The sequence below is a fragment of the Trichoderma citrinoviride genome, assembly GCF_003025115.1.
Source record: "Trichoderma citrinoviride strain TUCIM 6016 unplaced genomic scaffold BBK36scaffold_3, whole genome shotgun sequence".
Taxonomy (NCBI): domain Eukaryota; kingdom Fungi; phylum Ascomycota; class Sordariomycetes; order Hypocreales; family Hypocreaceae; genus Trichoderma; species Trichoderma citrinoviride.
This window is the reverse complement of record NW_020194711.1, coordinates 74,113-101,289: the sequence shown is the minus strand read 5'-3', so window position 1 is coordinate 101,289 and position 27,177 is coordinate 74,113. Positions and strand designations below refer to the sequence as shown.

The following is a 27,177-nucleotide window of genomic DNA, read 5'->3' as shown; positions in this document are numbered from 1 at the left end:
CTGACAATATGGCTTGTAAGTAATGGATGTACTAGCTCCGAGGCGGAAGCGGTGAATACGTGCAGCCCAGATGGCGGAGTTGCCGCCGCTCCTCAGCTCTGGGGAAAAAGTGCCGACAGCTGGTTCCGACCCCAGTCAGGGCTCTCCTTCATTCGCCGATGCCTCTTCGCTTGTCAGCCATTGGCTGGCTGTCAATCCGGGGGTGTGGCGGCATGGCTTTTCTTCGTCTTCAGCGATATCGCGGCTGAGAGTAGGAAGGCTGTCGTCTCCCTTGCCGATCTGGACGGAACATTACGCCCGCCACGAGTCATCTAGGGTTTCGGTGTTCACATAGAGCTTCAACTGCCGTACAACATGTTCTCTATTATCTAGTTTGTACAATTCTTCCTCCTTGGCAAAAGACCAGTTACTCGGAACCGGCTGCCACGCGATCAACGGCCGATCTCGTTCAACCACATGCATCAAGATCTTGGCATTGCCGCCCCGGGAAGGGACAAGGCACGTCAAGGCGTTGAACGTTGGCTGGGCGGATCCTGTCATGAAACAAGGCATCTTCACCCTCCTAATTCAGAAGGTGAAAAAAATGCTCGCTCTGCCACTTGTAATGATGTCTGAGCCTTCGACGTCAGCAGAGCATCATCAAGGTCGCCAAACCGCTTTCGGCGCCGAGAGCAATTGGTGCCCGCATCATGTCTAAGCCCTCTGCGTAGCTGAACTGGATTAGCGCCCCTCAAGGTTGCTTCCTTTAGATTTGCCCTCTCCTATGCGAAATTGACCTCACGAAGGGCTTGCCTTGGGCTTTGAGCAAATCTGCGGGGGTGATTGTCACTTACATCCGTCATCCGGTCCTCCTGTGGGAGATTAGCTGAGAAGCTGCTTGATTGCCATTGATCCTTTTCCGTTGTTATAGATCTGATTGGAGAGTGAAACACAGGTGTCTAAAACTCATCAACCGGTGTTATTCGCACTCGTGCAGTGTGTAAGTCGCTAGCATTATCATGCAGCAGCTCAAGGAGTAAGGTGGTGGTGACTGGAAGGATGAACAGTTTTTTCCCCTGGACATTGTTTGGACTTTCGCGGCAGCAGGCGTGGTTTTGCATCACGAAGGAATACGCAGAGGCAGGAAATGAGCGTATTGGACCACTAAAAATACGCCCTCAATCATGGATTTGATGCGGTAGGCGTCAATAGCCTTCATGAGAACCATGAGATCATGGCAGTTACCAGCGCCGATGACTCGGCTGGTAGCTTGGCGTGCAAGAAGATCCATTGGACTAAATGGCAGATCCAATAGGGCGATTTGAGGAGGCCAACGAGGGAAATGATGCCGCCCTGGGCAGATGGCCTTGGAGATCTGCCGCAGCGATGCCGCTCACCCTACCTAGAGTGGTGCCGCACGCATGAGAACCCTGTATCGTGACAGTTCCGAAGGGGAGCACAGGCTATGTATGTATGAAGTAATAAGGTAGCTGGGAGAGGAGGTTAATTAGGGAGGAGATCACTGCTTACATGTGCAATCACCTCGGTGTCGGCTTCATTTCCGGCCGGATTCTTTGCCGTCTCACCCCAGTTCTTGTTCTCGGTGGAATGACCACATATTTGGCCCCCAAACTCTTCAAACCCCCAAACCTCTCTGACGAGTACATCATAACAATCAAAGTAGCGCCGGATGCGACTGCTAGTTGCCAAATGTATCAGCGGATAAAGCAACTCCACGCGAACTTCTATCAAGGTGGTGTACCTGCAAGGCAAACAATCCAACTCCACCTGTCCCTCGTGTCAGCACAACGTCGCCCGGCCATAGAGAACTTCCCCATAGAGTGAGGTCCAAGCCGACATGCCGGCGTATGGCAGCGGAATAATCTCCAGCAAGCTTAGGTAGTCTGGGACACGAACGAGGCTACATGTATGCTCCGGATACACATCCGTACTCCCGCAGATATCCATCAACGACGGCTCCTGGGGATGGAAGAATTATCACTGCTGATATAGGATCTCGCATGAATATCGATGCGGTTCTATCGCCGACATGGAGCTCTGTGACTCTAGAGCCTGTGGACACGATGAAGACAGCTTCGTCGGATACGGGAACTACACCGTCTCAGCGGGAAGACGTTTCTGCCCTATGTTTCTATTTATTGCCGATATTGATAGGCTCACCACTCTCTTATTATTGACTGCTAAAGACTTGGCTGCTTTATTCACCAATACTGCTCACGATGAAAAAAAAACGGAATGCTGATGTAAGTGGGTGCAATTCGTTCCATTTTCTGTGGGAGATGAGTTAGGGCCGGAAAGATGGCAAATTGTTTCTTTAAGCTGCAGTCTTTAAGCTGCAATAACACTGCCAAGTGGTGGTGATATTAGATCGACGGGACAGCATGGTAGGCAAGAACACTGATTGCCTGCAATTACCCAAAGATATGGAATTAAACTTTGATGTGATTCAGTTCAAACCTACGATTGCAGAACAACCCATGTACCGTATCAAGTCTTGACATCTCTCAAGAACACAGTGTTCATGACCAGTTTATGCATACTCATACACGTCGGAAACTTCCGATGTCTGTCAAGAATTACTAGGCTTTCCTACGACGTTCTCTAAACTTACTTCACTTTAGAGGCCCTCAAGTTGCAGCGGTAATGGCATCAGAAATCCGAATAGTGTCATTGTTCTGTAGCCCTACTACAAACTGTAATACGTAGTTTGCCAGAATAAAGACAAAATGAAGAGACAGCATATTGCAGTTTACAGAAATACTTTTAATAAGCAGTATAAATTTGACATAAGCTTGAAGACTCAGGTCGATAGTATGCCGTGTACTTGAAGCCAAGTTTAAACTTGGCAACCCGTGGCGGAACTCCGCTCTCACTTCCACATGTCTTCACAGTTCTATCAGTAATTGGCACAGACCCCGGAATCCGGTCCGTAGCCTCGATCTGAAAATGGAGGAACGGCCAAAACTCCCATCGATGCTGATTAGTAACCAAGCCACTCCTGTCAGAAATCTCCGCCGGTGCTTCAAGTTATGACCTTCTGAAAGTTGGTAAGGGGTCAGAAACCGTCATGGAAGCACTTCGAACTGTAGGAAATCGGACCGTCAAAACAACTTAAAAGCCTCTTTGTAGTAGAAGAACCTTGCCTCCACTTGTATCACATCACTCCAAGGAAGGCTAACGGAGCAGCAAAGCAATTTTGGCGTGCCAACAATGCGAGACTTCCTAGAGGCCCGAAATGAAGAGAATCAAGACTAGACTACTCCAGAGGGCCAGGAGTAAGTATCGACGCCCACGGAAATACCATGTGGTAGATTATGCATGAACTGGGAAGTTGGCAAAATTGGCTGTTCACCAGTGGCCCCTCTAAAAGCAAAGCGATGAACGCTGCAGACCAGCTCTGCAACAGCTCAAACAGTGTCTTCACCGGACACAACACGGCCATCAACTAGCAAAGTTTTTCAGTGGATGATACCATAGTTGGATCTTCTTTGCCGCCGTCGTACAACTAGTTTCCATGGAACAGACCCTCCGGACAGCACTGCTGGAGGCACATGCTAATCAAGACCTATCGACCGCATCTCCAGCAGCTGAAGTTCTGTGTCGGGCCATTAGGGTAACCTTTCCAAGAACTCCACCGTCCAACTTCGACAGGAATTCCATCTCATAGCATTCACCAGCATCGTTGCTGCCTTCATCGCGATTGCGACTCTCCTTCATTTCTCCTCCGCATCCACCCATCTCCAGACATGTCATGTATCTCAAATCAACTGTGCCATCTTCACTTGCATTCGCCATCTTACAGAAGACAGTACCTCAACCTCCAAGTATAAACCTCACATTATTTCCAGGAGTTTGTAATCGACTCATCCGCTCCCTTGAAGTGACTGGCTTGGCAAATCATCGCAGGACTTGGGTGATGGTGCCTTTCGAGCTTGGGGCCAGGCAACTAAGGACGGCATGGGCTGGGAAGTTTTTGGGGCATTTTGCGGGGGGGCAGAAACTGGAAGACGCGCTACCTTAAGCAACGGCGGTGAGATATCTGTCGTGGAGTAGATGGATGCTAGAAGTTGATGAATGGCACAGCCTTGATGAATGGTGTCCATAATGACACGCCCCCATTGCTGCCACGAATGTTTCAAGGACAGAGCCGATCCTTGCGGACCTGGGGAAGTGGGTAGGCGTTGTACAGTATAGTGGTTGGTGATCGGAAACAGGGAGCCCAGAAGCCCGTCTTTTCTACAACGCCTAACAAGCTACGTCCTTGTTGGCATAGAGTCTCTCCATAGCTTCTATAATGTCTACTTTCTCATCACACATGTTCATGGCCTTACGAGGTAGTGACAAATATTAAGCATGTCCATCAGCATCTGGATCACCCCGTCTAGTTTGTGAAACGTGGGGATTCCACATCGTGAACGCCTGGCTTCCGGCGACGGATGGTGCCGGCGCACCAGGGCACCAGGGCCTTCACTCCAGCGATCTCAAGGAAGGTGTCCTCTTAGAATAAGAGCTCCAGATCTGCAACTAGTTGAGCAGCATTTTGAGAGGAACTGAGTAATGTTGAGGGAATCTCCAAGATCGCCTCCGCGGATAGGGAGTAGATGAGATGCTAGTTCTGAAAGCATGGACCTCTCTCATCTCATTGAAATCGACGCCAGATCTGAGATCCGATGCTAGATCCTGGACCAATTTAGGCCAAGACAGGGCATCCTGGTCACTGCAGCAAAGGTAATCTCTCGGACCAGCCGAGATCATCGACATGCCATAAGTTCTATTACTAGAACTAGTTGGAGCGCACTTGAATAATGCATAATTATTCCAAGAGATGTAGAGATTGCATGTACTCTCTCATTTCAGACAATTGCCACACCATTTGCCCTGCAAACTACAGCAACAGGCTACTCTAATGTACACTAACTGTTGGGTAGATGAATCGTCAAGAATTTGCAACGCCAGAAGAAATTTCGGCGACAGATGACTAAGGAGGGCACATAGCCGTTTGCCGAGCCAAGTTCGATTCCCTTGACCAAGCAGCCGGTTGAGAATTCTTGTTAATCGCGCATTTGGGATCGTTAACTCCCCGTGTCTGGGCTCCACGATCGTGATGGAGTAGTGGGAGAATCGGGCTCTCCCCAGTTTTGGATGGAGCATTGACCCGGTATTGCTTGCAGGACTCCACAAGAAGTCCACTCGGGAACTGCAAGATGATTCACTTGAGATGTGATTAGCCACGGATGTCTGTCCGTGAAATCTTTGAGCAAAATCGTTCTGAAAATTTTGTGAAAAGAGGCACTTTGGTTTTAGGGCATTTTTATTCATGCCAAACACTGTTTCAGGTCCTCCAATAGGGTCCACTCGACCTCAGATTGCTACCGAGTCGTTAACAATGGATCCACGAGGATCGTTCTGGAAAAAGGGCCGGTGTTCGACACGGTGTTACAATACTGTCCACGGCTGAGATAGACGTGGCTTTTCATAGGATATTCAAAGGCAAGGACTACGCAGTAGAGATTTTCCAAGCCTCTTCGGAGGTGGCTTGACCTCCTCAGGGGGAAGCAACCGCCATTGTGAGAATTTTGTATGGAACGCGGAAGCCCGCTCCGGGTTCCGCTCTTTCTCGAAGCCTCAAGAACGTCAGGAGGCGTTAAATTTGGTTTGTTTACAATGAAAATGTTTCTCCTTTCTCTTTGTCGCTCTTTGTTTCCCAATTGATGGCTGTCCGATGGTGGCGCGTCGACTCTGTGTGGTGGCGTTTAACGTCGACAAATCACCACCCACCATCATTGTTAGCCAGCGACCAAAGGGTTCAAATTTTTCATCCACCAACGGCCGGAAAAATTTGAAGGTTCTCCTTTTCGGAATAGTTTTCCGAATGTAGAATATGAATGGAAGTTGCCTGAAGCAACCTGGTACATGTTTGTTGAATGGATGTGAAGCCACAGGGACGAGGCACGCGACCACCTACAAACTTCGCAGCACTTATATGATTCATCGCAGACCAGCTTGGCATTTTCGACTGGTTTACAAGGGATTCATTATCATATCACACGGGAGAGAGAGAAACATGTGTTAACGCTGGCTGAATCCCATGTCCATAGCAGTCAGTCCCCCGGGTCTATTCTGCGGCTGGTGAGAGCATGGTGATTACCACTTGAAGTCACCATATCCGGGCCGAACTTGAATGAGACGTGGGCGTTTGACTTTGGACAAAAGAATCCATCAAAGGACCACTCTTCACGTGAAGGCGTTGATTCAGACAAAGGAGCTGAGCTCCGATGCACACAATCGAGGTGGAGCCACGTGGAAGAGGGCCGCGTACCTGCTTTTCTCCCCTGGTGGGCGCCGCTGTCACACCCGGAGTCAACAACGTGTCCCGGCCGGCTCGGTGCCTGAGCCCAAACTGTCTTGAGTTTAGGTGCGCCATTTAAAAATTGGGCCCCTTTTGCCGTCTGATGGCTGAATGGGGGATGGCTTGTTGCCAACGAGACACGACTAGCCTTTTCTATTGCCACACCGGCTCACCGTGATTGTCCCGAGTGGGAAGCTGGAGCCTGGGAGCAAACATCTTCGTGGACACTGTGATGGAGATGGAAACAATCGACCGTGACCCGCAACCCGCAACCCGCGCGGCTCTCCAGCGTACCGTCGGTCCGTAGGGCATCGTCGCCTCGATGGGTCGAGAAATCTCTGCAACGCTTGCGGGGGAAACGGGTCAAACACTCGTGTTTCTATAGAGCCCAGACGAATATAAATAAGGCCTCGATTCTCTCTCTCAAGGACTGATATTCTCCTCATCACTCCCTCCTACAAGGCAAACAATCATTTCTTTGTATCCTCTTCAGCTTCAATTCATTCCTTCATATTGAAGCTCCTGTCTCCATTCCTTTCGGGACTTATACAACAACAACACTCGGTTCGACAACCACTTCAAACACACACACTCCCTCTTTCACAAAGCATTTAACTTGCTTTCCACCTTCAAAATGTTCTCCGCTGTCGCTGCTATCCTGGCTGCCTCTGCTGCCACCGTCTCTGCCGTTGCCGTCCCCCGTGGCGGAGGTGGAAGCGGAAGCGCAAGCGTCACTCCCCACGAGCAATACTCTTCCTCCATCGGCGTGCTGGGCTGCCTCATCAACACCAACCGTGTTGCCTACTGGCCCATGGGCGTTGACTGCAACAACATCTGCGTCAAGGTCACCAACGGCGACCGAAGCCTCAACCTCCTTAAGATCGACCAGTCCGGCGGTGCCTACGACATCTCCTACGACGCCTGGAACTACCTTGGCTTCGGCGAGGGTGCCGAGCAGGACCCTCACACCGGCGGCGGCATCCCCATGACCTACGAGTTCGTCGATGCCAGCGAGTGCAGCGACCTCCTCCACGACGGCAAGCTGCCCCTGTCCGCCTCCAACAGCATGAACTACGTGGCCAGCTGCATGAGCGAGCCCAACAGCTGGGTCAACAAGAACCACGAGCTCATCAACATGGCCGACCCCCTGTGCAAGTACGGATACGACGAGGTCTGCACTCTGGACTTGAACGTCAGCAACCAGCCTTCTTGCCCTCACACTCTGGGTGCTCAGGTCGCCTACAGTGGTAAGGGCGTTACCAACATTGCTTACGGCACCGGCAAGACCGAGGCTGCTCAGTAGACTGGTTCTACACAATCTAGATATGTCATTAGATATGGAAAGCACCACGATAGAATGATTAGAAGCAACGAATAAATGTCCTTTACGAACCAAGCAATTATACTTGTACCATGTCGACCTTGACTAGATCGCTTAACTTGTGAGACTTACACTGACTACCTACACACACAAACACATCACTTGAGTGTGCTTTTCTGACAGGAGGCCTGATTGGCTCACTGAGCGCCTCATTCTCTTGGATAGCTGAAAATGAAAGAGCCCATGATCAAAGTGCTGCAGTGCAAAGCGCGTACATGTAAGGCGCTATGGCTGGATGACGTCTGGGGCTGAGAACGAATGAAGATGAATGGCTCCGGTGCTCGGCATGGTCGGTAAGTTCTTGTGTTAGGTAACGCCCTTGGTTAGGCAATAAGCCGGTTAAAAGAATCCTAAGCGAGTGATGTCGCATGTGAGTGTATCGAATTAAGGGGATGGCGAAGTGGGGGATAGTGAAGCCGAGCCGAGGCCCTCTCTCTTCCCCGTGCTGGTGATGCTTCTGTTTGAGGCGGTCCGGGGATGAAGAGTCGCTGGGACAATTCCCGTGGCTAGCCTATCAATTGCTCAGCAGCTGTTGAATGCTTCAAGTGAGTGACAGTATCGGTTGGAGCGGGAGACCATACAATTCATCAGCGGAAATGCCCGGTTCATTCCCCGACGTCATTTTCCATCTACGACAAATTGAATGCGCGAGCCGCTGCAGAGGCCCGCACTTTTGCTCTGGATGTTGCGCGGCTTTGCTTCTCTTCCTTCGGCTTCTACGAATGCGATTTCCTCTCCCCTGCTCTCTGGATCCCTTTTCCGCAGAATTGAGGCTCGTGCCCGCATGAACAGAGACGGAATCCCGAACCTGCGCACTCCGAGTCGCCGACCCCACTGTTTTGCGCATGCTAGCCGGACTCTTAGTCATTGTGCGAGAGCATCGCCGCGCAAATTGATAATCAGCATCACACACTCGCGCGCGCTTGTTTTGCGAATACTGTAGAGGCACTCCGCTGCGATTCCGAAATAAGACGGTACGTTGCTGCATCTAACAGCCAGCATCTCTATTCACCTCTCCTATTGCCATCCCTCTTACTCGCCCGTTGTCCTCGCTTTATGCGCCGCTCTTGTCTTGTTTCTCCGCATCCTCCGACTCAAAATCGTCGGTCCACTAATCATCATGCCCTCAGCTCTTGAGACACAGGCCGTGCGCCCCAGTCCTTACAAAATGACGTCGGATGCGTCTTTCGGTGCTGGCGATACCGCTCAGCTGCCGTCGTTCTACTCTCCTCGAACCGCCGCCGTCGACACGCCCCGGAGCCGCGATGGCCAGCCGATTGACGACTTGTCGCTGTCAAGATCGAGTCATATCGATTCCCCAAAGACTCAGCCGCCCCCGCCATCGCTTCTCTCACCAGCCTTTACTCCTCCGGCCACTCCGGGAAATCAGACGCCCACAACTGCCGGACTGCGAGGAATCCCCGTCGACAGCTCGATTGCGTCTGGTGGATGTGGAAGCAAGAAGCCGAAGCTGCTTGAAACATTACCCGAGGTACAATGCGTTGTGCGCGCCCGCATCCCCACAGTCAACGGGACCGAGATGTTCTTGCATCTATATACCAACAACGTCGATAACAAGGAGCATCTAGCGATTGTGTTTGGGAACCATATTCGAAGCAAATCGTTAGATGCTCCCCGCGAGGGCGAAACCGAGATGGATCGCATGATTCGCGGTGCATACACAGGCCGGCTCTATCCGGGCCGGACAACAAGCGGCATGGGCGGCCCTTCATCAGAGACAGAGTCACAGCAAGGGCAGTACGGCCGTCAAGATCCGCCATTGGTGCGCATCCATTCGGAATGCTATACCGGGGAGACTGCGTGGTCGGCGAGGTGCGACTGCGGCGAACAGCTGGACGAGGCTGCGCGACTCATGTCGCTACCGGGTAACAAAGCCGGAGGCATCATCATTTATCTGCGACAGGAGGGCCGTGGTATTGGGCTTGGCGAGAAACTCAAGGCATACAATCTGCAAGATCTTGGATCTGATACCGTTGAGGCGAACCTGCTACTGCGACACCCAGCCGATGCTCGTAGCTACGGCTTGGCCACCGCTATGTTGATGGACCTAGGCCAGAAAGACGTACGCCTATTGACCAACAACCCCGACAAGATTCGTGCTATTGAAGGCCCCAACCGGGAAATTGTCGTAACGGAGCGAGTTGCCATGGTGCCCTTATCATGGAAGGGCAAAGGGGGCTTCCGGAGTCAGGAAGTAGAGGGCTATTTGAAGACAAAAGTGAGAATTTGTCACTTCCCTGTTTCTCTCTTCGACTGAGGTTACACAAGAGCCGTTCACTGACATCTGCTGCGCTTAGATCGAAAAGATGGGCCACATGCTAGATATGGCAGGGCTTCCTCATTAGACGAGGCATCCATCAGAGGGGCAGAGAGAATGCTGGGTACTTTTTCTTCTTCGAATACTGGACACTGGAGCATAAGAAGGCGTTTACTTGTTGTTTTTCTCTTCGATTTCATGTTTCTTCACGGTCACAAATGGGCACTATGACTGCCTACGATGCCGCATATACCTATCTATATCCATTGGACGGCTGGACGAGGCCAGTCGCAAACAACCACATACTACATGTAATCTATCAGCCAGCAATGTCGAGCACCAATGATGACTTATCTAGACACTTTCTGGATAAAAAAAAGTACAGGACCAGTACCACTACAAAATAAACCACCAACTTTACAAGTAGCACGTCAAGAAGGGTTTGCAGGTGATTCCGCCTCTTTTCATTCATTGGCCATTCTGTCGAGTTTGACGCAAGACGAATTCGACGTCGTCGCACGGCCCCACCTCTTCCACGACCCACTAAATTTTTCAGCAGCGTGAGGCAGAAGCACAGCAGCTGATGGGGCTTCTGTAGCGCGTCAAGGCTGCAACTTTCGAGGCGCCCGGCATTTTTGAACCTACCTATTAAATTTCACCTGAACCCTGAAACCTCAACTCTCCTTGTCCTTGATATCTGCCATTTTGTGACTTTTTTCAGCACTACACACGTGTCTGTCTTTATCGCATCACTTTGACAGTCATGCTGCTGAAGTAATATCGCCGCGCCGTCAAATATGCAGCCTCAGGACATCCGCCTTCGGCTGGTGATCCGTCGCCACGGACTCCCAGAGGTCAAGCTTGTGTGGCCGTGTTCCTGCTCGGAGGACTTCACCATCGCAAAGCTTCTGGAGCAGGTCAACGAGGTTGTGCCCCTCGAGAGCGGCGAATGGGGCCTTGAGGACTACGCCGTCGAGCTTGCGGACGGAAAGGGCGGCAGCTTCGAGTGTCTGCATTTCCAACAAGTTGGCCGGATTTTGAAGGATGAAGACCAAGTCCTGTGAGTAGCCTCTCTCTTTTCCTTGCTATTTTCTGGATAACGTTCTCTCCTGATATAGCGCACCGTCATTCTAACCTAAACTCCCTGGCAGTATCCGGTCTCTCCTAACCGGAGACCTCAAGCGACGTCGACTCAGCGGCCGACACCAAATCTCGGATGACGGGCGGCATCTTGTTGATGGCCTCGCTTTCGGGAGATCGTGGATTAGAGCTCCGCATGATCGCCCTCACGTCGAGCTGCCCCCTCGAAAACGCATTCGGGTCAACTACGAAGACGACGACGATGAAGAAGAAGAAGAGCAAGAACCGTTTCTCATCGGCGCCCCTCGTTCGGCCCGATACGATATGCCCAAGAAGGCTCATTCCAAAAATCCATGGGACGGGTCGCTCGCCGCCGAGCTCTACGAACAATATCTCAATGAGAGCTCAGCCTCAAGCTCCGTATCCGAGACCCCCCGTTACGGAAAGGGCTATGTCGTGAATGAATCGGAAGACGACGAGATGGAAGATGATACCGACGTGGAGGATTCTACCGACGAAGAAGACGAAGATGAGGGCGAAGATGATGATCTCGAAACAGAGCTGCAGCTTCTTAGGGAGGAAGCCGGCGCCGATCTCAACAGCTACGCACATGCACACTCTAACCTTTCTGAGGACGAAATTGGGGAGACGGATGCAAGAGGTTACTCTGGAGGATTTAACCCAAACATGATGCTAGACTCCGCAAGCGAAGGTCCGGACACTCCAAGCCTGTACAGTGGAATGTTCAGTACTTCTTTCACTCCGTCAACTGCGCAAGGATATGGTACTGTGCCCATGGAAGTCCTCATTACCGTCTTTCAGACAGCCTTCCCGGAGTTGTATAGCGACATCAGGACGACACTCAAGCGAACAAACAGGGACCTACGAAAAGCATACATGTCGCTCACCATGCTGTGTGAACCTTCTCTTACTTTTGAACAAATGATGGACGGTGCCTCTCTTATTCTCGCTCCCTTTACACGTCGCGGCGGCAGTGGTCACGTCTCCAAACCAACTGTGGAAGACGAACCGTCTCCATCCCCCCTGGAGATTGTCAACCGTGGGGTTAGAAAGCGGCTCATAGAAGAGATTGAAGAAGATGTCGAAGGCGATGGCTCCCCGGAGACTACTACAAATGGTGTCCCATTGTTCGATTTACAATTGAGCCGGAGCCAGCATACAAACAGGAACGAGACTCCAGGAACCAACTCTGACGACTTGGAATCAGCAGAGGACGAAGATTCTTCAGAGGAAGAGAGCTCATCGGAGTCTGAAAGCGACTCCAGTGATGATTCCCTAGAGAGTGGATCATCGAGCGAAGAAGAAGGCCACCAGATGCGCGATCTACCTGCAGCAAGCTTTCCCAAGGACGATGGGTCAAGCGATCCCGAAGATGAAACATCTGATGACGATAGCGACAGCAGCATCGACGTTGACACTCAACACAACGCCCAACATGCGGGGAATGATGGAGGGGAAAGTTCGTCGAGCTCTTCCGATGCGAGCAGTAGTGAACCAAGCGATTCAAGTTCAGCAGATGATTCAGACCCCACATCCGAATCTGAATCCGAATCTGAATCGGAGTCAGGATCTGAATCTGAATCTGAATCCGAAGTGGAAGAAGTCTCATCAAAGAAGCCAGTGCAGTTAGCAGTTGAACAGCCCACTGCCAAGACGGCACTTCCACTTCCCAGACAGACATCTCACGTCGAGACGTCCCGGATCCAGACTTCTGACAAGCCACCGGCCACCGGTCTCACACGTACGCAAAAACGGAATGCGAGAAGGAAACGCAACAAAGCTTTGAAGGAACTGCAAGCCAATCAACCCGAGTTGACAAACGGCACCGAGGGAGACGTCACGAGCGAAGATTTCCTAGCACGGAAGAAAGCTCTCTTGGCTGCGATCCTCGACGAGGCCCACGAGGGCGATACAGCGAACAATGAAGCCCAGATGCGAGACGCTCCTCCATCCGATAAAGCGGGGGAGGCGACAAGTACTTCCGCGGATGCAGACCAAGCCGCAACACCAGACCCCAAAGACACGCCAGCAAAGCGTCACAGCCGCATTGACATGGGCGCAGGCCGACGCCTTGTATTCGGCGCACTGGGTTTGAAGCCTCCGTCCAACAAGGCAGACGAGCAAAAGATCCGTGATACCCTGATGAAAGACGTTCGACCACTAGTTAATCCACGAACTCTACCGAACAATGGCGGTAATGAACCTACGCCTAATGCTGACCAGAACGAGGAAGAGGATGAGAATGCCTGGCGGGAAAAGATCAACTACAGGGCTGTGGAATGTTGCCACGAGGATATGATTCTCAGCGAACCTCCCTTCCCCTTTGTGCAGCGCTGGGATCCCCAGCAAAGACGCGACGCCATCCGGAAACGCAAGCGCGCGTCGGAGACCTACGAAGCCGATACTTCCTACGATGACTCGACATACTACTATGATGAGGAGCCCGAAGACGGCCACTCCGCCCCAGAGCCAAGGAAGAGGAGCAGAACCAGTAAGGGGAAGTCTGTGAACCTGCAGAGAGGCAGCCCAAATCAGGAGGAAGAAGATGTGATACTCAATTATGATGATGCGCCTGCAAAGAGCAGCCAGTTCACGGATGTGGATGATCTCCCGTCACTTCCCAAAGACGTAAAGTCACTACCCCCTCTGGCACCTGGGACTGCTCAGCCGGGCATGGTCATTACCTGGAATCAGTTGGTCATGTCCAAGGCCACAAACTGGCAACCGGAAATGTTACCGATGACGGGCCTAGTCGTCCCTGGAGGCGAAGATGGCGAGGTCCACGTCATTTTGGCAAGGCGAGACCGCGACGATTACGAGAAAACGTACGACGAGGTGACTGGAGAGCGAGTGTATGGCAAGTTCGAGGTGCCTGATCTGGACGACGAGGAGCAGGAAGAAGATACTGGGTTCAGGTCACTCAAATGGTCGGAGATGATGGATCCTCGCCTGTTGCAACAGGCGCCTGCCGATGTGATGGCTCAGACGGCCTTGGGCAAAACAGAGGTGATTGCGGAGGATGAGACGACGTTGTCGGGTCAAGACAAGGTAAGCGGCTTCCCGTCGGGGGAGGATGGCTTGGACAACGGCTTCAGCACGGGGGAAGTGCGAGCTGCTATTGAAGATGAGTTGATGCACGATTCTTTTGGCACCCAAGCCAACTTAGAGACTCTTTCGATACAGTCGGGCCAGCGGCTGCCAAGGCTGGACGTGTCCATGTCCGAGGTACAGATTAGCACGGCCAGCAATAGCTTCGAACATGTCGGACATGCGCATAGCAAGCCAGACGCTCGATCGGAACACGTGTTGACTGCCACGTCCAACCTTCAGAAAGCACACTCTCCAAAGTTGAACCATTGGATTGAGCGTGACGACGAACCAGCTGCTGACCAGGAGGCAGAACTAGGGCCCAGCCTAGCGGATGCCATGGCGGAGGAAAGTTCCAACACGCTTGCGTCGAAGAGGTCAGAGGAGGCATCTGCTGCTGAGATGGAAAGAGGGGACGAAGGAGATGGAGGAGACGAAGGAGAACGAGAATCGACTCATGGCGATAGTGGCTTGTCGATGGCGAAACCCTCAGACACGGTTATCACCTCATCGCATTTCAGCGTTCCTAGTGGGCGACAACCACAGACCAGCTATTCCATCCAAGCCGGTCTCCAAGACGAGACGATTATCCCCGAAACTTTACCGCGACCCCGCGAGACCACGCCGATACAGAGTCGCTCGAGATCACAGACGTCGCCATCGAGCCATGCAAGCAGCAGCCCCTTCCCATCGCTGGAACAGATATTCATGTCGGCTCAACCCACTCAAAGCTCTAGAGGGAAGAAAGAATCGCCTTCGATGTCAGCTAGCCAATCTGGCCCTACGCGGGATGCGGAATACGAGGAAGCCATGCGCAAGCTGGATGAGGGACACGAGTCTGACGTTCCGCCCGAGATCAAAGAGCAAGACGAAGAAGACTTGGTGGTAGAGAGAAAGCTATTTCCAAACGCGACGCAACCCCCATCCCGCATCAAAGCTTTGGACCAGAGCGTCACTCTGCCGCAGCCTCCTCTTTCTCAAACCGAGAAGAGCAAGGATGGCAAGCCGGCGTTTGCCATTCCGGCCGGGAGCCAGGTCATTGTTCTGAGCTCTAGCCCACCTTCTAGCAACGGGGTGCCGGATGAAAGTCATGAAGTAATGGAGCCTGAAGAGACAAGAGTGGCGCCAGCGAGAGGCTCGTTGCCTACTGGCCCGGGCTGGGTCAGGAAGGGTAATGGACACGAAAGGCACGTGTCGAGCACGAAGAAAGCCGATGCCACAACGGCATCTCCGAGAAGCGGGCGAAGGAGTCGTCGAGGAAAGGAACCCCTGTCGATGGCGCCGCTTGTGAGCCCTGTGAGCAAGCACAAAGGCCGGCGTGGCGGCTCTTCTATGTGGCAATAATGGTACATATGTCTACGACACTTGATGTAGTGGGAGGAAGCATTTGATGATATCAGCTTGTACAAATACGGTTCTAGATGGATCTAGCCAATACCTTAGTAATTGAGCATTATACCAAGTGTATTGAAGAGGTGGTGACACATGCGTAGTGCGGCGTTTGTTGGTGAGCAAGATTGAGGAACCGTTTCACCGAGGATTATACTGGGTTGCTCCGATGGTGAATACGAGTTGCCTTTGATGTTATCCCGGGCAAAAGTCACTGTTTCAGAATGACGTTGCTTGGAATATGTTTCACGTGCATGTGGACATTCGAAACAAGTGACTGCCGGAGCGGTGTCGGCATCAACGCTGGGTAACGAGCCGCCAAGACACGACGCATGGACGAAGAGCCATTGGAGAAAGTGAAGTGTGAAGGGAATGTTTATAAATTGAGTTGGTGTTACGCGACGTCAAGCTGTTGTCCGGAGTATTGCTGAAGAGAGCACGGACAGACGCGTTTCATTATTAGGGGTATCACGTCGCTGAGTTGTTGGTGGTATGATTGGACAAGGGTCTTTGCTGAACGTGGAAGTTTTGGCTATGGTGAGCTGGTGCTGTTTTGGGTAATGTTTGATGTTGAGGGAAGATGGTAATGCAGCTTGTGGAACGAAATGCAAGACCACTGGTGCTCGGGTGTAGCTGACGAAGTTTAAAGCACATGTAGGCTGCTAATACGGTACCAAGAAAATTTTAGAGCTAGAGGATGGTGTAGGAAAACAAAGGAAAATTGACGACATCGCGAGGCGGCAGAATTGACTTCACGAGTACAGGGTGGGTAGAAAAGGCGAGGATTGTCAGCCAACCATTGCACTGACTCACTCAAAGTGAACGCTCACATGTGGTCGGTGGCGTGTCGGGATGGAAGTATTAGTCCGTTTGATGATTGGTGAAGGGGGATGGATGGATGACGCGAGAATGTTATGCGCGGGTTGGATTTACCTTTAACAAGCACCAGCGGAATGTCGTCCCTCGATTGTCCGTGAATGTGCGATGGAGCCCAGAGTGAAGAGAAAAGCATGTACGCACGAGGAGGACATAATCATATAAAGGCGCTGATGGAAGGACAGTGAAACGTCTGATGGAGCAGCTCTCCATCGTTTGTCTGGCACAAACGGGCGGATTAACTCCCTTCTCTATTGTTTGCTTTCTTCTGTCGCTCCCTCTCCTTTTTATTCTTTTCAAAAGTCCACTCCTATTATTTTCTGTCGATTTTCATATGATTCCTTTTCACTTTGGTGTTTCTTGCGTTGGTGTACAGAGCTTTGCCTGACTTGGCTGCGATATTCACGAATCCCCGATTTTCTTTGCAGCTCCCACTCTCTTGCTGCGCTCCTTAATAGATATATATCTGGGCAAACTTGGCCGCGTGCCTGATGCGATTCCAATCCATTGCATTGCTTCAGACATTGAGGATTAACATTACCATTCGCGCATCTCAACTCGCTGCATTCCTCCATCGTCATCTGAAACAGAAAGGTCTCGCTTCAGTCAGCTCTCTGGCGCTGATCTGACGCCAGTCCCAGTTCATAATTCTGACGTCTTCGAATACCGGAAGCAGAGAGTTTTTGTCTGCGCCCGGTGGGGCCGAACTCGCCGTCCGTCCCATCAAATCAGGGCGTCATGCGACACTCTGCGCAAAAGCGGCGGCTGCGGCTGCGGCCTTGGTCGTGTGCCATCATCATCTTCTGCGGCCTCTCCCTCCTGGCCTGTGCACTTCCTACAACGTCTGTTTCTGCTTCTTCACGATTACTGTCTTCAGCATCTGCGGCGTCGACATTGGCATTTGCAGCATCTACAGCGTCTGCAGCACCTCCCATTAGCATCAGCGCAAACTCCCGCAGACCCTCACCAGCTCCAGCTCCAGCTCCAGCTCCAGCGCCGTCGCCGGGCCACGGCAGCGAGTCCGAAACCCCACAGGCGACCGAAACCAGCACCGAAGGCGCCGCTTCAGCGACTCGCGCAGCACAACAGCAGCAGCAACAGCAGCATCACCCCCTTCCTCTCGAGCTCCAGCATTTGGCCGTCGAGGGGCAAGCATCTCCAGCCTCGGAGCCTCTCTCCATCCCGCCCTACAAGCCCATCGTGACGCCGCCGCCGGACCAGGACGCGCAGCTGGCCGAGATGGGCTACAGCATGACGACGTTTTACACCTGCGACACGGTGGGTGGACAGGAACACTGCGGGTGGCATGTACCGGTGCTCAAGGCGGATGCGCCGACGAGGAGGACGGATGTGCGGGTTGTCCTGGCGGTGGTGAGCTGTTTGGCCGGGATTCTGGCCTGGGGGTTGGTTTGAGCGATGACGTCGGTCATGGTGATGATGGGCAGTCACGGTATTAAGGACGAGAGATGATGAGAGGGGATATGATTTTGAGGAAGACGACGACACGCAGACAACGGTACACTGCATTATTATGTGGTATGCTTTTGCCATCCTTTGCATTGTATGGGTTTATTGGACTGGATGGGAACACGATGGGACGAGATGGCTGCTGGCTTATTATTACAGAGGTGCTACTGGTTAGTGTCTCTCACATGGCATGGCTGCGGATCATCCTTAATGGACGGGCGTGGCTTTATTAGACGAGACGTTATCGGCGCAAAGCTGGACGAAACAGGCGTTTGGGCGAGCTGCTATACGACAATAAATCAACTTCATTATTCCAATCTATTTCATCCGCCCTCTTGTCGATTCCAAGCTTCATCTTCATGTGCAAAATAGAAGCGTCTGCAGTACGAGTACAACCAGGTCCACAGCGGGGTTGCAGTTTAGGGCGGGGTCGCAGCAACTGCTGGGACGGTAGCTGTTGCCCAAAGCTCCAATCACAGCTCCATCATCGCCAACGCCCTTCTCTGTCTGCATCGGATTGACCTTTGCCGCGTCTTCGTATTGCACCTCTCGGTTCCCCGACTTTCCTTTCTTCAACGTTGCACTCTTCTCTACCAGATACCCCATAACCTCAATCACCATCACAATGCAGGTCCCTCTCATCCGTCTGCAGTGCGGCGTCAACTCGTACGAATGGGGCAAAAAGGGGAGCGAGTCGGCCGCCGCCAGGTTCGCCGCCGCCACGCCCTCGGACGACCTGTCCATCCAGTCTGACAAGCCCTACGCCGAGGTACGCTGATTTCTACCCTTTCACACTCTCGCACTCTGTCGCGTCTGCAGCCTCTAACCTTCCCAGCTATGGATGGGCACGCACCCCTCCAACCCCTCCAAAGACGTCAACACCGGCCGGACCCTCCTCGACCTCTGCTCCGAAAACCAGCTCCTCCTCTCCCAGTCCGTCGCCGCCAAATATGGCGCCAAGCTGCCCTTCCTCTTCAAAGTCCTCTCCATCAACAAGGCCCTCTCCATCCAGGCCCATCCCAACAAGAAGCTGGCCGAGCAGCTGCACGCACGGGACCCCAAGAACTACCCCGATGACAACCACAAGCCCGAGATGGCCATTGCGATTACTCCCTTTGAGGGGCTGTGCGGATTCCGACCTCTGGAGGAAATTGCGCACTTTCTGGAGAACGTCAAGCCCCTCAGAACGCTGGTAGGGGAGGAAGAGGCGGCGCAGTTTGTCCAGGCTGCCAAGCAAGAGGGCGGCGACGAGGCGGCCAAGAAGAAGGCCCTGCAAAAGGCCTTCGGAGGCTTGATGTCATCCTCACCCGAGGACATTGACAGGGAAACGGCCAACCTCGTTGCGCTCGCCAAGTCTGAGGGCGAAAATTTCGCTGCCGGTGGCGTGTCATCCACCAAAGGTGCAGTCCTTGCCGAGCTTGTCACCCGTCTTCACGGCCAGTTTGGCTCCGACATTGGTATCTTTGTCCTCTTCTTCCTCAACTTCGTCACGCTACAGCCCGGAGAGGCGCTGTTCCTTGTTGCCGACGACATCCACGCCTACGTTTCTGGTGATATTGTCGAATGCATGGCGGCTTCCGACAACGTTGTCCGCGCTGGCCTGACGCCCAAGTTCAAGGACGTGTCCACGCTCGTCGACATGCTCACATACAACTATGCGCCCATCGACCAGCAGAAGATGTCGCCGACCGATTACCCTTACGCGACGCTTAACCGTGCTGGCTATAGCTCTGGATCATCCGTCCTGCTGTACGATCCGCCCATTGACGAGTTCAGCGTTGTGCGCACGCTGCTTCGCGGCGACGGCGCCAAGGCCACCTTTGAGCCTCTTGAGGGCCCCAGCATTATCATCTGCACAAGCGGCAAGGGTACAATTGCCGTAGGACCGACAAAGCACGAGATAAAGGAAGGTTACGTGTTCTTCGTCGGATCTACCGCGGAGCTGGTCTTGGAGTCCAGTGGCGGACAGGACGACGAGTTTATCACGTACAAGGCATTCTGCGAGATTGACTCGTCCGGAAAGGACAAGTTATAATCTTTGAAACTGCAACTACCTTTTTTTATGACCCTTCATTTATGACGTCTTGGAATGACACGAGTTGATGTGCGAGTGGAATTTTACAAGGCGACAATCAAACAGGTACCTTAAGCTAGATTTGACTTCTATACACGCTTTTGTGGACAATCGACCTACGGATATCGCCGCGTCATTCCTGCTCCTCTGCCTCTTGCAATTGCTCATGAACCTTTGAAGTCATGGTTGAAAGACGTCCCACCATTGGCCGGCATCACACAATTGTACTCTTGATTTCTGCATACATCCGACATCTCCTGACTCACGGTTGATATCATCTCCTGTTCCTGGACTTTCACGTGACAGCTGCCGGATGAGTCATCCAATGCCCCGCCAAAAATTCATATTCAAGAAACACCTACCCCACGTTCGTGATAGCAGCGACTCATCAACCATTTTTCGACAAACCGGAGTTCACAATGGCTGAAGAATCGAACCCCCCAGCTCCTCCTGCGGGAGACAATGCCGCTGCCGCCACCGCCGACGCTGCCGGCCCATCGAAGAAGGCCGCCAAGAAGGCCGAGGCCAAGGCCAAGAAAGAAGCTCTGAAGGCCCAGCGAGCTGCCGAGCGAATCGCCGTTGCCGCAACCTCCAACGAGCCCGAAGAAGACCCCGCCAAAGACTACTATGGCGCTGCCACTCCCGCCTTGCTCTCGTCGTTCCCGGCCGGTGTCGAATATGTCCACCTCAAGGATATCAACGAGTCTCATCTTGGAAAGACGGTCGTCATCCGGGCGTGGCTGCAGAACACGCGCATGCAGGGCGCCAAGATGGCCTTTGTCGAGCTGCGCGAGGAGGGTAACTGGGCCATCCAGGGCATCGTTAGCGCCACGGCCGAGAATAAGGCGGAGGATGGAAAGCCTGTCATTAGCAAGCGCATGGTCAAGTGGGTGGGCGGCGTCAACCCGGAGAGCTTCGTGACCGTCGAGGCCACGGTCGAGAAGCCCTTTGCGCCCGTCAAGAGCTGCCGTGTGTCTGATTTCGAGCTGCACATCACCAAGCTCTATGTCATTGCTGCTGCTCCGGCGACTCTTGGCATGACTCTGGCTGCTGCGAACCGTGCCGTGACCAACTTTAGCGACGAGGAGGCGAAGCCTGAGGAGGGCGCCCAGGAGAAGGAGGCCGAGGGTGGTCCTCCCGCGGCGTCCATGTTGACTCACTTGGACAACATTGTCATGCACAAGCGGTCGCCCGTCCAGCAGGCTATTGCTGTATGTCCTTCCCACAATCCTGAAAATGGCATGGTTAGCGCGCTAACACAGATATTTGCAGGATATCCGCGTGGAGGTCAAGCACTTGTTCCGCTCGTACCTGAGGGAGCATGGATTCAAGGAGTTTGAGCCGCCGTGCCTCATCGGAGCTGCTTCCGAAGGCGGCGCCAACGTCTTCTCTATGCCCTACTTCAACCAGACGGCCTACCTCGCCCAGTCACCACAGTTTTATAAGCAGTTCGAGATTGCTGGTGGCCGAAAGCGCGTCTTCAGCATTGGACCCGTCTTCAGAGCCGAGAACTCCAACACCCCGAGACACATGACCGAGGTATGCTAGTCTCCTTCCCGTTCTCATTTCGTCAATACTTACTGCTTTCCAGTTTACCGGTCTTGATATGGAGATGGAGATCCAGAAAGACTACCACGAGGTCCTTTCTATGCTGGAGGGCGTCCTGTTGCACATCTTCCGCGGCATTGAGAGTATGTCCTCTGAATCCTTGCCCGAGCTCAACCCTTAGACTTAGTGTTGCGGGCGCCTCTTACTGACTAATGTGCACAGAGAACTGCGCCGCTGAAATCGAGCTGGTTCGCTCCGTCTATCCTTCACCCGAGATCCTCCTCCCCGAACCCGGAAAGGAGTTGCGCTTGACCTTTGCAGAGGCCCAGAAGCTGCTCCGGGAGGAAGGTCCCGAAGAGTTCCGCAACGTTCGCGATGACGAAGACATGTCAACACCGCAAGAGAAGGCACTGGGCGCGCTGGTCCGTGAAAAGTACAAGACCGACTTCTTCGCCGTCGACAAATTCCCCGAAGCCGCGAGACCCTTCTATGCCAAGGTTGACCCTGCGAGCAAGCCCAACGAGCCAGTAACCAACGCATTCGACATGTTCCTGCGTGGACAGGAGATTCTGTCCGGTGGTGAGCGTATTGCCGACCCTGATGAGCTTGAGGCTCGCATCCGCTTCAAGGGTGTTGATCCCACCAGCGCCGGTATCAAAGAATACATCCAAGTCTTCCGCGAGGCGGGTGTTCCTCCTCACGGTGGCGGTGGTATCGGTCTTGACCGTGTTGTCGCTTGGTACCTTGCCCTTCCCAGCGTGCACTTGGCGGCGTATTACCCCAGAACACCAAAGAGACTGCTGCCATAAATGTAGATATCTAGAAAGGGAGATGATATAAAGATTTGTGGAAGAAGAAATGAAGAAATAAATAGAAACCTCTCCTAAATGGCTACGATTGGGTTGGCTCTTCCCTTGTTTGGAAGCATACCAATAAGTATCCTGGGCTAGGCCCTTGGTACTGTGTTAGTCAGAAGAATTGACGGCGAATCGCATTACTTGGGAAGATCTCCAAATCATACATCAGTATTATACTCCGTATGTACCTTGTCGTAAGAGCTCTCAAGGCTCTTTTCTGACGCGTATTCATCTCCGCAGGCACGGGAAGCCAACCCAGGCGTCTATCAGGGGTTCAGATCTGATGATTAGCCCGGGCCGACACCAATCTACGCCGTTGCCACCATGACCGACACGCGAAGCTTCTCCTGGACGATGCTGCTAACAATGGTCTTAGCTTGGGTCCATTGTCGTGGCGTGGGATGACGGTGAAGGATGCAAGACATGGCGGTCTGAATTACATGCGAAGTTATAGATCAGTCGCTGCCTTTGATTAAGAACCTTGCCGGGTTGACATTCTGAGGCGGATCCAAGCTTGATGGCCGTGGATCGGGTTCTCCGTGACATCTAACAAGCTGTGAGGCCTTATTATCATTGCTTTCTCGTCTTTGTACGCGCCTGACGGAGTCATCCGACAGTTCTTGGCACACGTGGAGGCTATATGAGCGATTTCGCGATAACAAGAAGCTCTGCCTGGTGACATGGTCTGTATGCCATGATCCATATCCACGAGTCAATATCACAGGCAACGCATATTCCTTATTCGAGTGCTGCGTGCCTGGAAAAGATTGTGGCACGCTTATTAGTAGATCTCCAACCACGCAAGGTGCCACCAGACGTCTTCTTGTTGGCGCACTCACCGCCGTATTCGTGCTCGGTATTCACTGGGCTGTTAGCTGGCCCATGTGCCGCCGGGCTATTCCGCAATGGCTGGGTTAAGCTGCAGGGGTATTTTACGCCCCCTTGACCTTATTTTGTTGCCCCAGAGCTTAATAAAATGTTTGCCTGGACGATGAGGAAATTAAATCAAAAGAAGAGAGAATAAAAGTCGCTGAGCTCGTTGTTCTTCAAACTTGAACCTGCATTCAAAGATTTGGCCACAAGTGAGGCTAGCTTGTTCTGTGTCACGACGTTCCCTGGCTATTGCGACTTGCATGACGATACGACACGATCCGAAAGTTAGCAGTTCGCTCAAGAAGCGCACCATCTTAGCGATGGCGGTGCCTGAAGATCCAGAAACAGGGGACTTTGACCCTTCAACTCTGGCGTCAGCCGAGAAACCACCTCTCGAACCGATATTTGACGCAAACGCGAAAGAGCAGCAGAAACCACAAACTTCGGAGGACATAGAAGAGATAGCCAGCACAAATGTCGAAGCCAGTCCGAATTTCACGGGCCACCAGCTCTTTTACATCTTTGGCGTACATGGAGTTGGCGCTTTGATCATCTCCGGTGGCATCAATCTCGCTATTGCGTATGGTGAGTCTTTTACTAGCCGCGTTCCCCGAGGGCACCTTGAACGGATTGCTAATTTGAGATTGCGCAGCCATGTATTCTACGCAAGACACAGCTACGAAACCCATTCGGCTCTGGCAGCTTCCCAATACGTTGGCGGGCGATGCTGCTGTCACCATGATTATACAGTGCATCATTACCTGGTTCGTCGAGCTTTTGATTCTTCGCTTCGACCTCAGCCAGCGCTCCGTTCAACCCATCGGCTTTATTTCACGGCCTGCAAATCCTTTGCTGCGATGCTTCTTCTTTCTTCCGCGAGACTCGACAGCTGAGGCCAAGACGCAGCCTCGGCCATGGTCGTTGGTTGAAGTCATTCAGCAGGCTCTGAGAGGGTTCTGTTTCGCTGTAGCGGGCTTTCTGTTGCTGTGGCCCGTCTTCGTGGGCGTATTGACGGCTTTCGGCGACAAGGAGGGCGGCGATTATTACTATCATCGAAAATGGGTGCCCGAGATCTTCAAGCTGGTCTTGGGTGGAGTTCTGGGGCTGCTCACGACGCCGTGGATGGCGATGTTTTGGCTGGTCAAGGCTGGGTGGGAGGAGACGAAGGATGTTCCGGTGATTGCGGAAGTATAACGACGAATACGATTGAACGAACGAATGCGAACGTGATGGGTAATGACCAATATAATACCACCGCCATTAGAGTAATGTTTAATAGATAACAAAGACATACAGCCAAATAAGATCGTCTCTTGCATGTGATGTTTGGCCTTCCTATGAGCTCCTCGCTCTTGTCGATATCGGACTGCGGATAGGTCGTGAAGAGCCTGTCTCGTATACCCGTCTTTCATTCTTTCCGTGATTTTGTTTGTCGTCCCTATTGAACAGCGGTGCCCAGAGTGGACGAAATGTCGGATCTCCGCGGCGTCAGTAATTGCAAGTCCTGAAAGTGAACAATTTTCTGCAATGTTTCAGGTATGTGAATAAGCGGAATCATGAGGCTCTCAAGTTTCCCCAAGAAAATAGCGGCTTCTTGGAGCAAATCATGAGCTGCCCCATCGTCAACATTTAATCGGTTTAGGAAAGTCCCAGATGGGGCTACACAGGACGACGATTTCGCTCTCGTTCAACCCTCCACAGCATTATGACTAAGTAGTCACCATCATCATCGAGCCAAGCGGCTGTTGCTCTATAAAAGAAAGACAAGAGATACAGTTCTCATCGTATTGAGCAGAAGGTTTCCCAGAAAACAATTCTTCTGCATCTTTTCAAGCTAGGGAGTTGCCTAATCAAGATCTCCTCGAGTAATATCGACTGCTATGGCCGTACAAGTCGCAGTTGCGGGTGCCACGGGTGCTGTAGGCATCCCGGTGGTCGTCGAGCTCCTGAAAGCAGGGCATTTTGTTACCGCTCTCACTCGAAGTGGGCGTAGCTGCTCTGCCAAGCTTCCCAAGCATCATCCGCATCTGAGCACTGCCGAGGTCGACTATGACTCCGTGGCTTCGCTCACGGCCGCTCTGCAGGGTCATGCAGTTGTTATTGCGGCCCTACCCGGTGCAACACCAATCGGTAGCCAGGACACGCTCATCGACGCCGCCGTTGCCGCAGGTGTGATACGCTTCTTGCCGGCAGAGTTTGGCACGGACACCAACAATGACAACTGCATGAAGCTGCCGGTTTTCGCAAACAAGGTGCACGTCCTTTTACCTGAAAGACCAGGTCGCAAATCACTCCAGTTTCAGCTACACGGCTCTATGCACTGGTTCGGACTGGGTCGGCGGCTGGCTTCTTGGTTCACCCTAAAGCGCATACTGCTACGATCTACGATGACGGCAACCTTCCCTTTAGTACAACTATTCTATCCACAATCAGCGAAGCGGTCGCATCAATCATTGATCATCTCGAGGAGACAAAGAATAGACATGTCTACATCCATGATGCAGTCATCGCACAGAACAAGCTCATCGGATTCATGAAGAGAATTATTGGCAAAGACTGGCAGTTAACGTACATCGACTCATCCGTTGTCTCTGCGGAGGGCCAACTTGAGTTTCAGAAGCCACACGCAGACATCAACACAGGGCTTATGCCCCTTTTGCATATCTCTGTGCTCGGGAAGGGCTATGGAGGGGATTTTTCGGGCCATCTGGACAACGAGCTTCTTGGCATAAAGGAGATGAGTGACGAGGAGCTAGAGGATGTTATTGCCAGATTCTTGTAACATTTGAGTGAAGAGGCTAGCTAGCCTTGAAGGAAAGCCAGGTTATATCTACATATGCATACCTTAAGGTACAAACCGTCCCAACTCCGACATCCGTATCAGTGTAACGAAGACGCGCAATCAGTTATCACGCCCTAATCCCAGCTTTCGGAATACTGATCTGTGCAACTTCCTGTGCCTCTTCTTGCCAATGGTACCATAGTCTTTAAGTACGTGAGAAGACTGCGATATTAGCCAAGTGTGCCAACAACTAAAGGTTGACTCTTCGCCATCATTCTTGTTGACTTACCATCTTTTTAACAGTCAATGTGTTGGTAAGGATCAGAAACTGTCTTTCTGTAGGAACGGGATAATAAACAAGATTCCAAGCAGCTTTTCGAGTTCAACGGATGGGTCTGTCGATATCTGCACATTGACCATCGCCTCCAGAGATATAGCCCCAGGCAGGAACCCTTCAACGAACGACCTTATGAGATTCTTTTTGTGCGATATCAATGCGCGCGCATGAGGCGACATTTGACAAAAGTATAGTCGGAGGCGCAAAGCTTTAAACACTGATGCTCAATTTTGTTCGGATCAGTAATTGTCACTGATCTGGTATATCGCGGTGACAAACATGGTCTGCAGCACTATGTCGTCACCTCAACACCGCAGCGCAGAATCGTCGCCCAAGCGTGTCATCTTTACGCATCAATATTGGCTGATGCACTGGGATGTGCACTTGGTATTTCTTCTGGAACACGTCGCCTTACACATATAGTAATAAACCAAAAGAGTCATCACCGAAGACGCGTACCGCATTCTTTGTCCGCATACCCCACGCACCGGTCAGTAATTTCAAATAAAATGTTGTCACCAGGCTACAGCTCCAAGATGGCGAGGTTAATAGAGGATTGAGTGCGTAAACTCTCGGTCAGGATTCATCAAACATGAGATGGCAGGAGAGACGAGGCTGGCGCTGGATGGCGGTGCAGTCTAGTGTAAAGCGTATGTCGTACAAGCAATGGAGCGTATGCGGGCGTATTATTCTACATGGCTGTGCATGCTTTTAAGTCTGCGCCTATTGAATTTGGAATTAAGCTTGACTTTAAACAATCCGCGTAAAACCTCCGAGA

At 52.2% G+C, this 27,177-nt stretch overlaps 8 protein-coding genes across 8 annotated transcripts; all 8 read left to right on the top strand.

Moving 5' to 3' along the window:
- Positions 1-6,983: 6,983 nt before the first annotated feature.
- BBK36DRAFT_1156688 (hypothetical protein) lies at positions 6,984-7,652 on the top strand (the record flags this gene model as incomplete). Its single annotated transcript, XM_024893947.1, has 1 exon — positions 6,984-7,652. The coding sequence occupies one exon, from the start codon at positions 6,984-6,986 to the stop codon at positions 7,650-7,652; it is 669 nt and encodes a 222-aa protein (XP_024751746.1).
- A 1,246-nt stretch (positions 7,653-8,898) lies between these two features.
- BBK36DRAFT_1113418 (synthase) lies at positions 8,899-10,096 on the top strand (the record flags this gene model as incomplete). Its single annotated transcript, XM_024889910.1, has 2 exons — positions 8,899-9,969; positions 10,049-10,096. 2 exons carry the CDS (start codon positions 8,899-8,901, stop codon positions 10,094-10,096), a joined length of 1,119 nt encoding a protein of 372 aa, XP_024751745.1.
- Positions 10,097-10,805: 709 nt separating this feature from the next.
- On the top strand, positions 10,806-15,540 carry BBK36DRAFT_1190767 (hypothetical protein; the record flags this gene model as incomplete). Its single annotated transcript, XM_024896685.1, has 3 exons — positions 10,806-11,068; positions 11,160-14,157; positions 14,293-15,540. 3 exons carry the CDS (start codon positions 10,806-10,808, stop codon positions 15,538-15,540), a joined length of 4,509 nt encoding a protein of 1,502 aa, XP_024751744.1.
- Positions 15,541-17,199: 1,659 nt separating this feature from the next.
- Positions 17,200-17,874, top strand: BBK36DRAFT_1795 (hypothetical protein; the record flags this gene model as incomplete). Its single annotated transcript, XM_024897848.1, has 1 exon — positions 17,200-17,874. The coding sequence occupies one exon, from the start codon at positions 17,200-17,202 to the stop codon at positions 17,872-17,874; it is 675 nt and encodes a 224-aa protein (XP_024751743.1).
- A 679-nt stretch (positions 17,875-18,553) lies between these two features.
- BBK36DRAFT_1112816 (mannose-6-phosphate isomerase) lies at positions 18,554-19,963 on the top strand (the record flags this gene model as incomplete). Its single annotated transcript, XM_024889840.1, has 2 exons — positions 18,554-18,697; positions 18,764-19,963. The coding sequence occupies 2 exons, from the start codon at positions 18,554-18,556 to the stop codon at positions 19,961-19,963; spliced, it is 1,344 nt and encodes a 447-aa protein (XP_024751742.1).
- Positions 19,964-20,421: 458 nt separating this feature from the next.
- BBK36DRAFT_1112823 (aspartyl-tRNA synthetase) lies at positions 20,422-22,359 on the top strand (the record flags this gene model as incomplete). The annotated part of the gene is made up of 4 exons (XM_024889842.1): positions 20,422-21,213; positions 21,275-21,541; positions 21,594-21,693; positions 21,773-22,359. 4 exons carry the CDS (start codon positions 20,422-20,424, stop codon positions 22,357-22,359), a joined length of 1,746 nt encoding a protein of 581 aa, XP_024751741.1.
- A 1,241-nt stretch (positions 22,360-23,600) lies between these two features.
- BBK36DRAFT_1166335 (hypothetical protein) lies at positions 23,601-24,474 on the top strand (the record flags this gene model as incomplete). Its single annotated transcript, XM_024894900.1, has 3 exons — positions 23,601-23,653; positions 23,768-23,865; positions 23,933-24,474. 3 exons carry the CDS (start codon positions 23,601-23,603, stop codon positions 24,472-24,474), a joined length of 693 nt encoding a protein of 230 aa, XP_024751740.1.
- A 686-nt stretch (positions 24,475-25,160) lies between these two features.
- On the top strand, positions 25,161-26,062 carry BBK36DRAFT_64037 (NAD(P)-binding protein; the record flags this gene model as incomplete). The annotated part of the gene is made up of 2 exons (XM_024898413.1): positions 25,161-25,517; positions 25,556-26,062. The coding sequence occupies 2 exons, from the start codon at positions 25,161-25,163 to the stop codon at positions 26,060-26,062; spliced, it is 864 nt and encodes a 287-aa protein (XP_024751739.1).
- Positions 26,063-27,177: the final 1,115 nt, after the last annotated feature.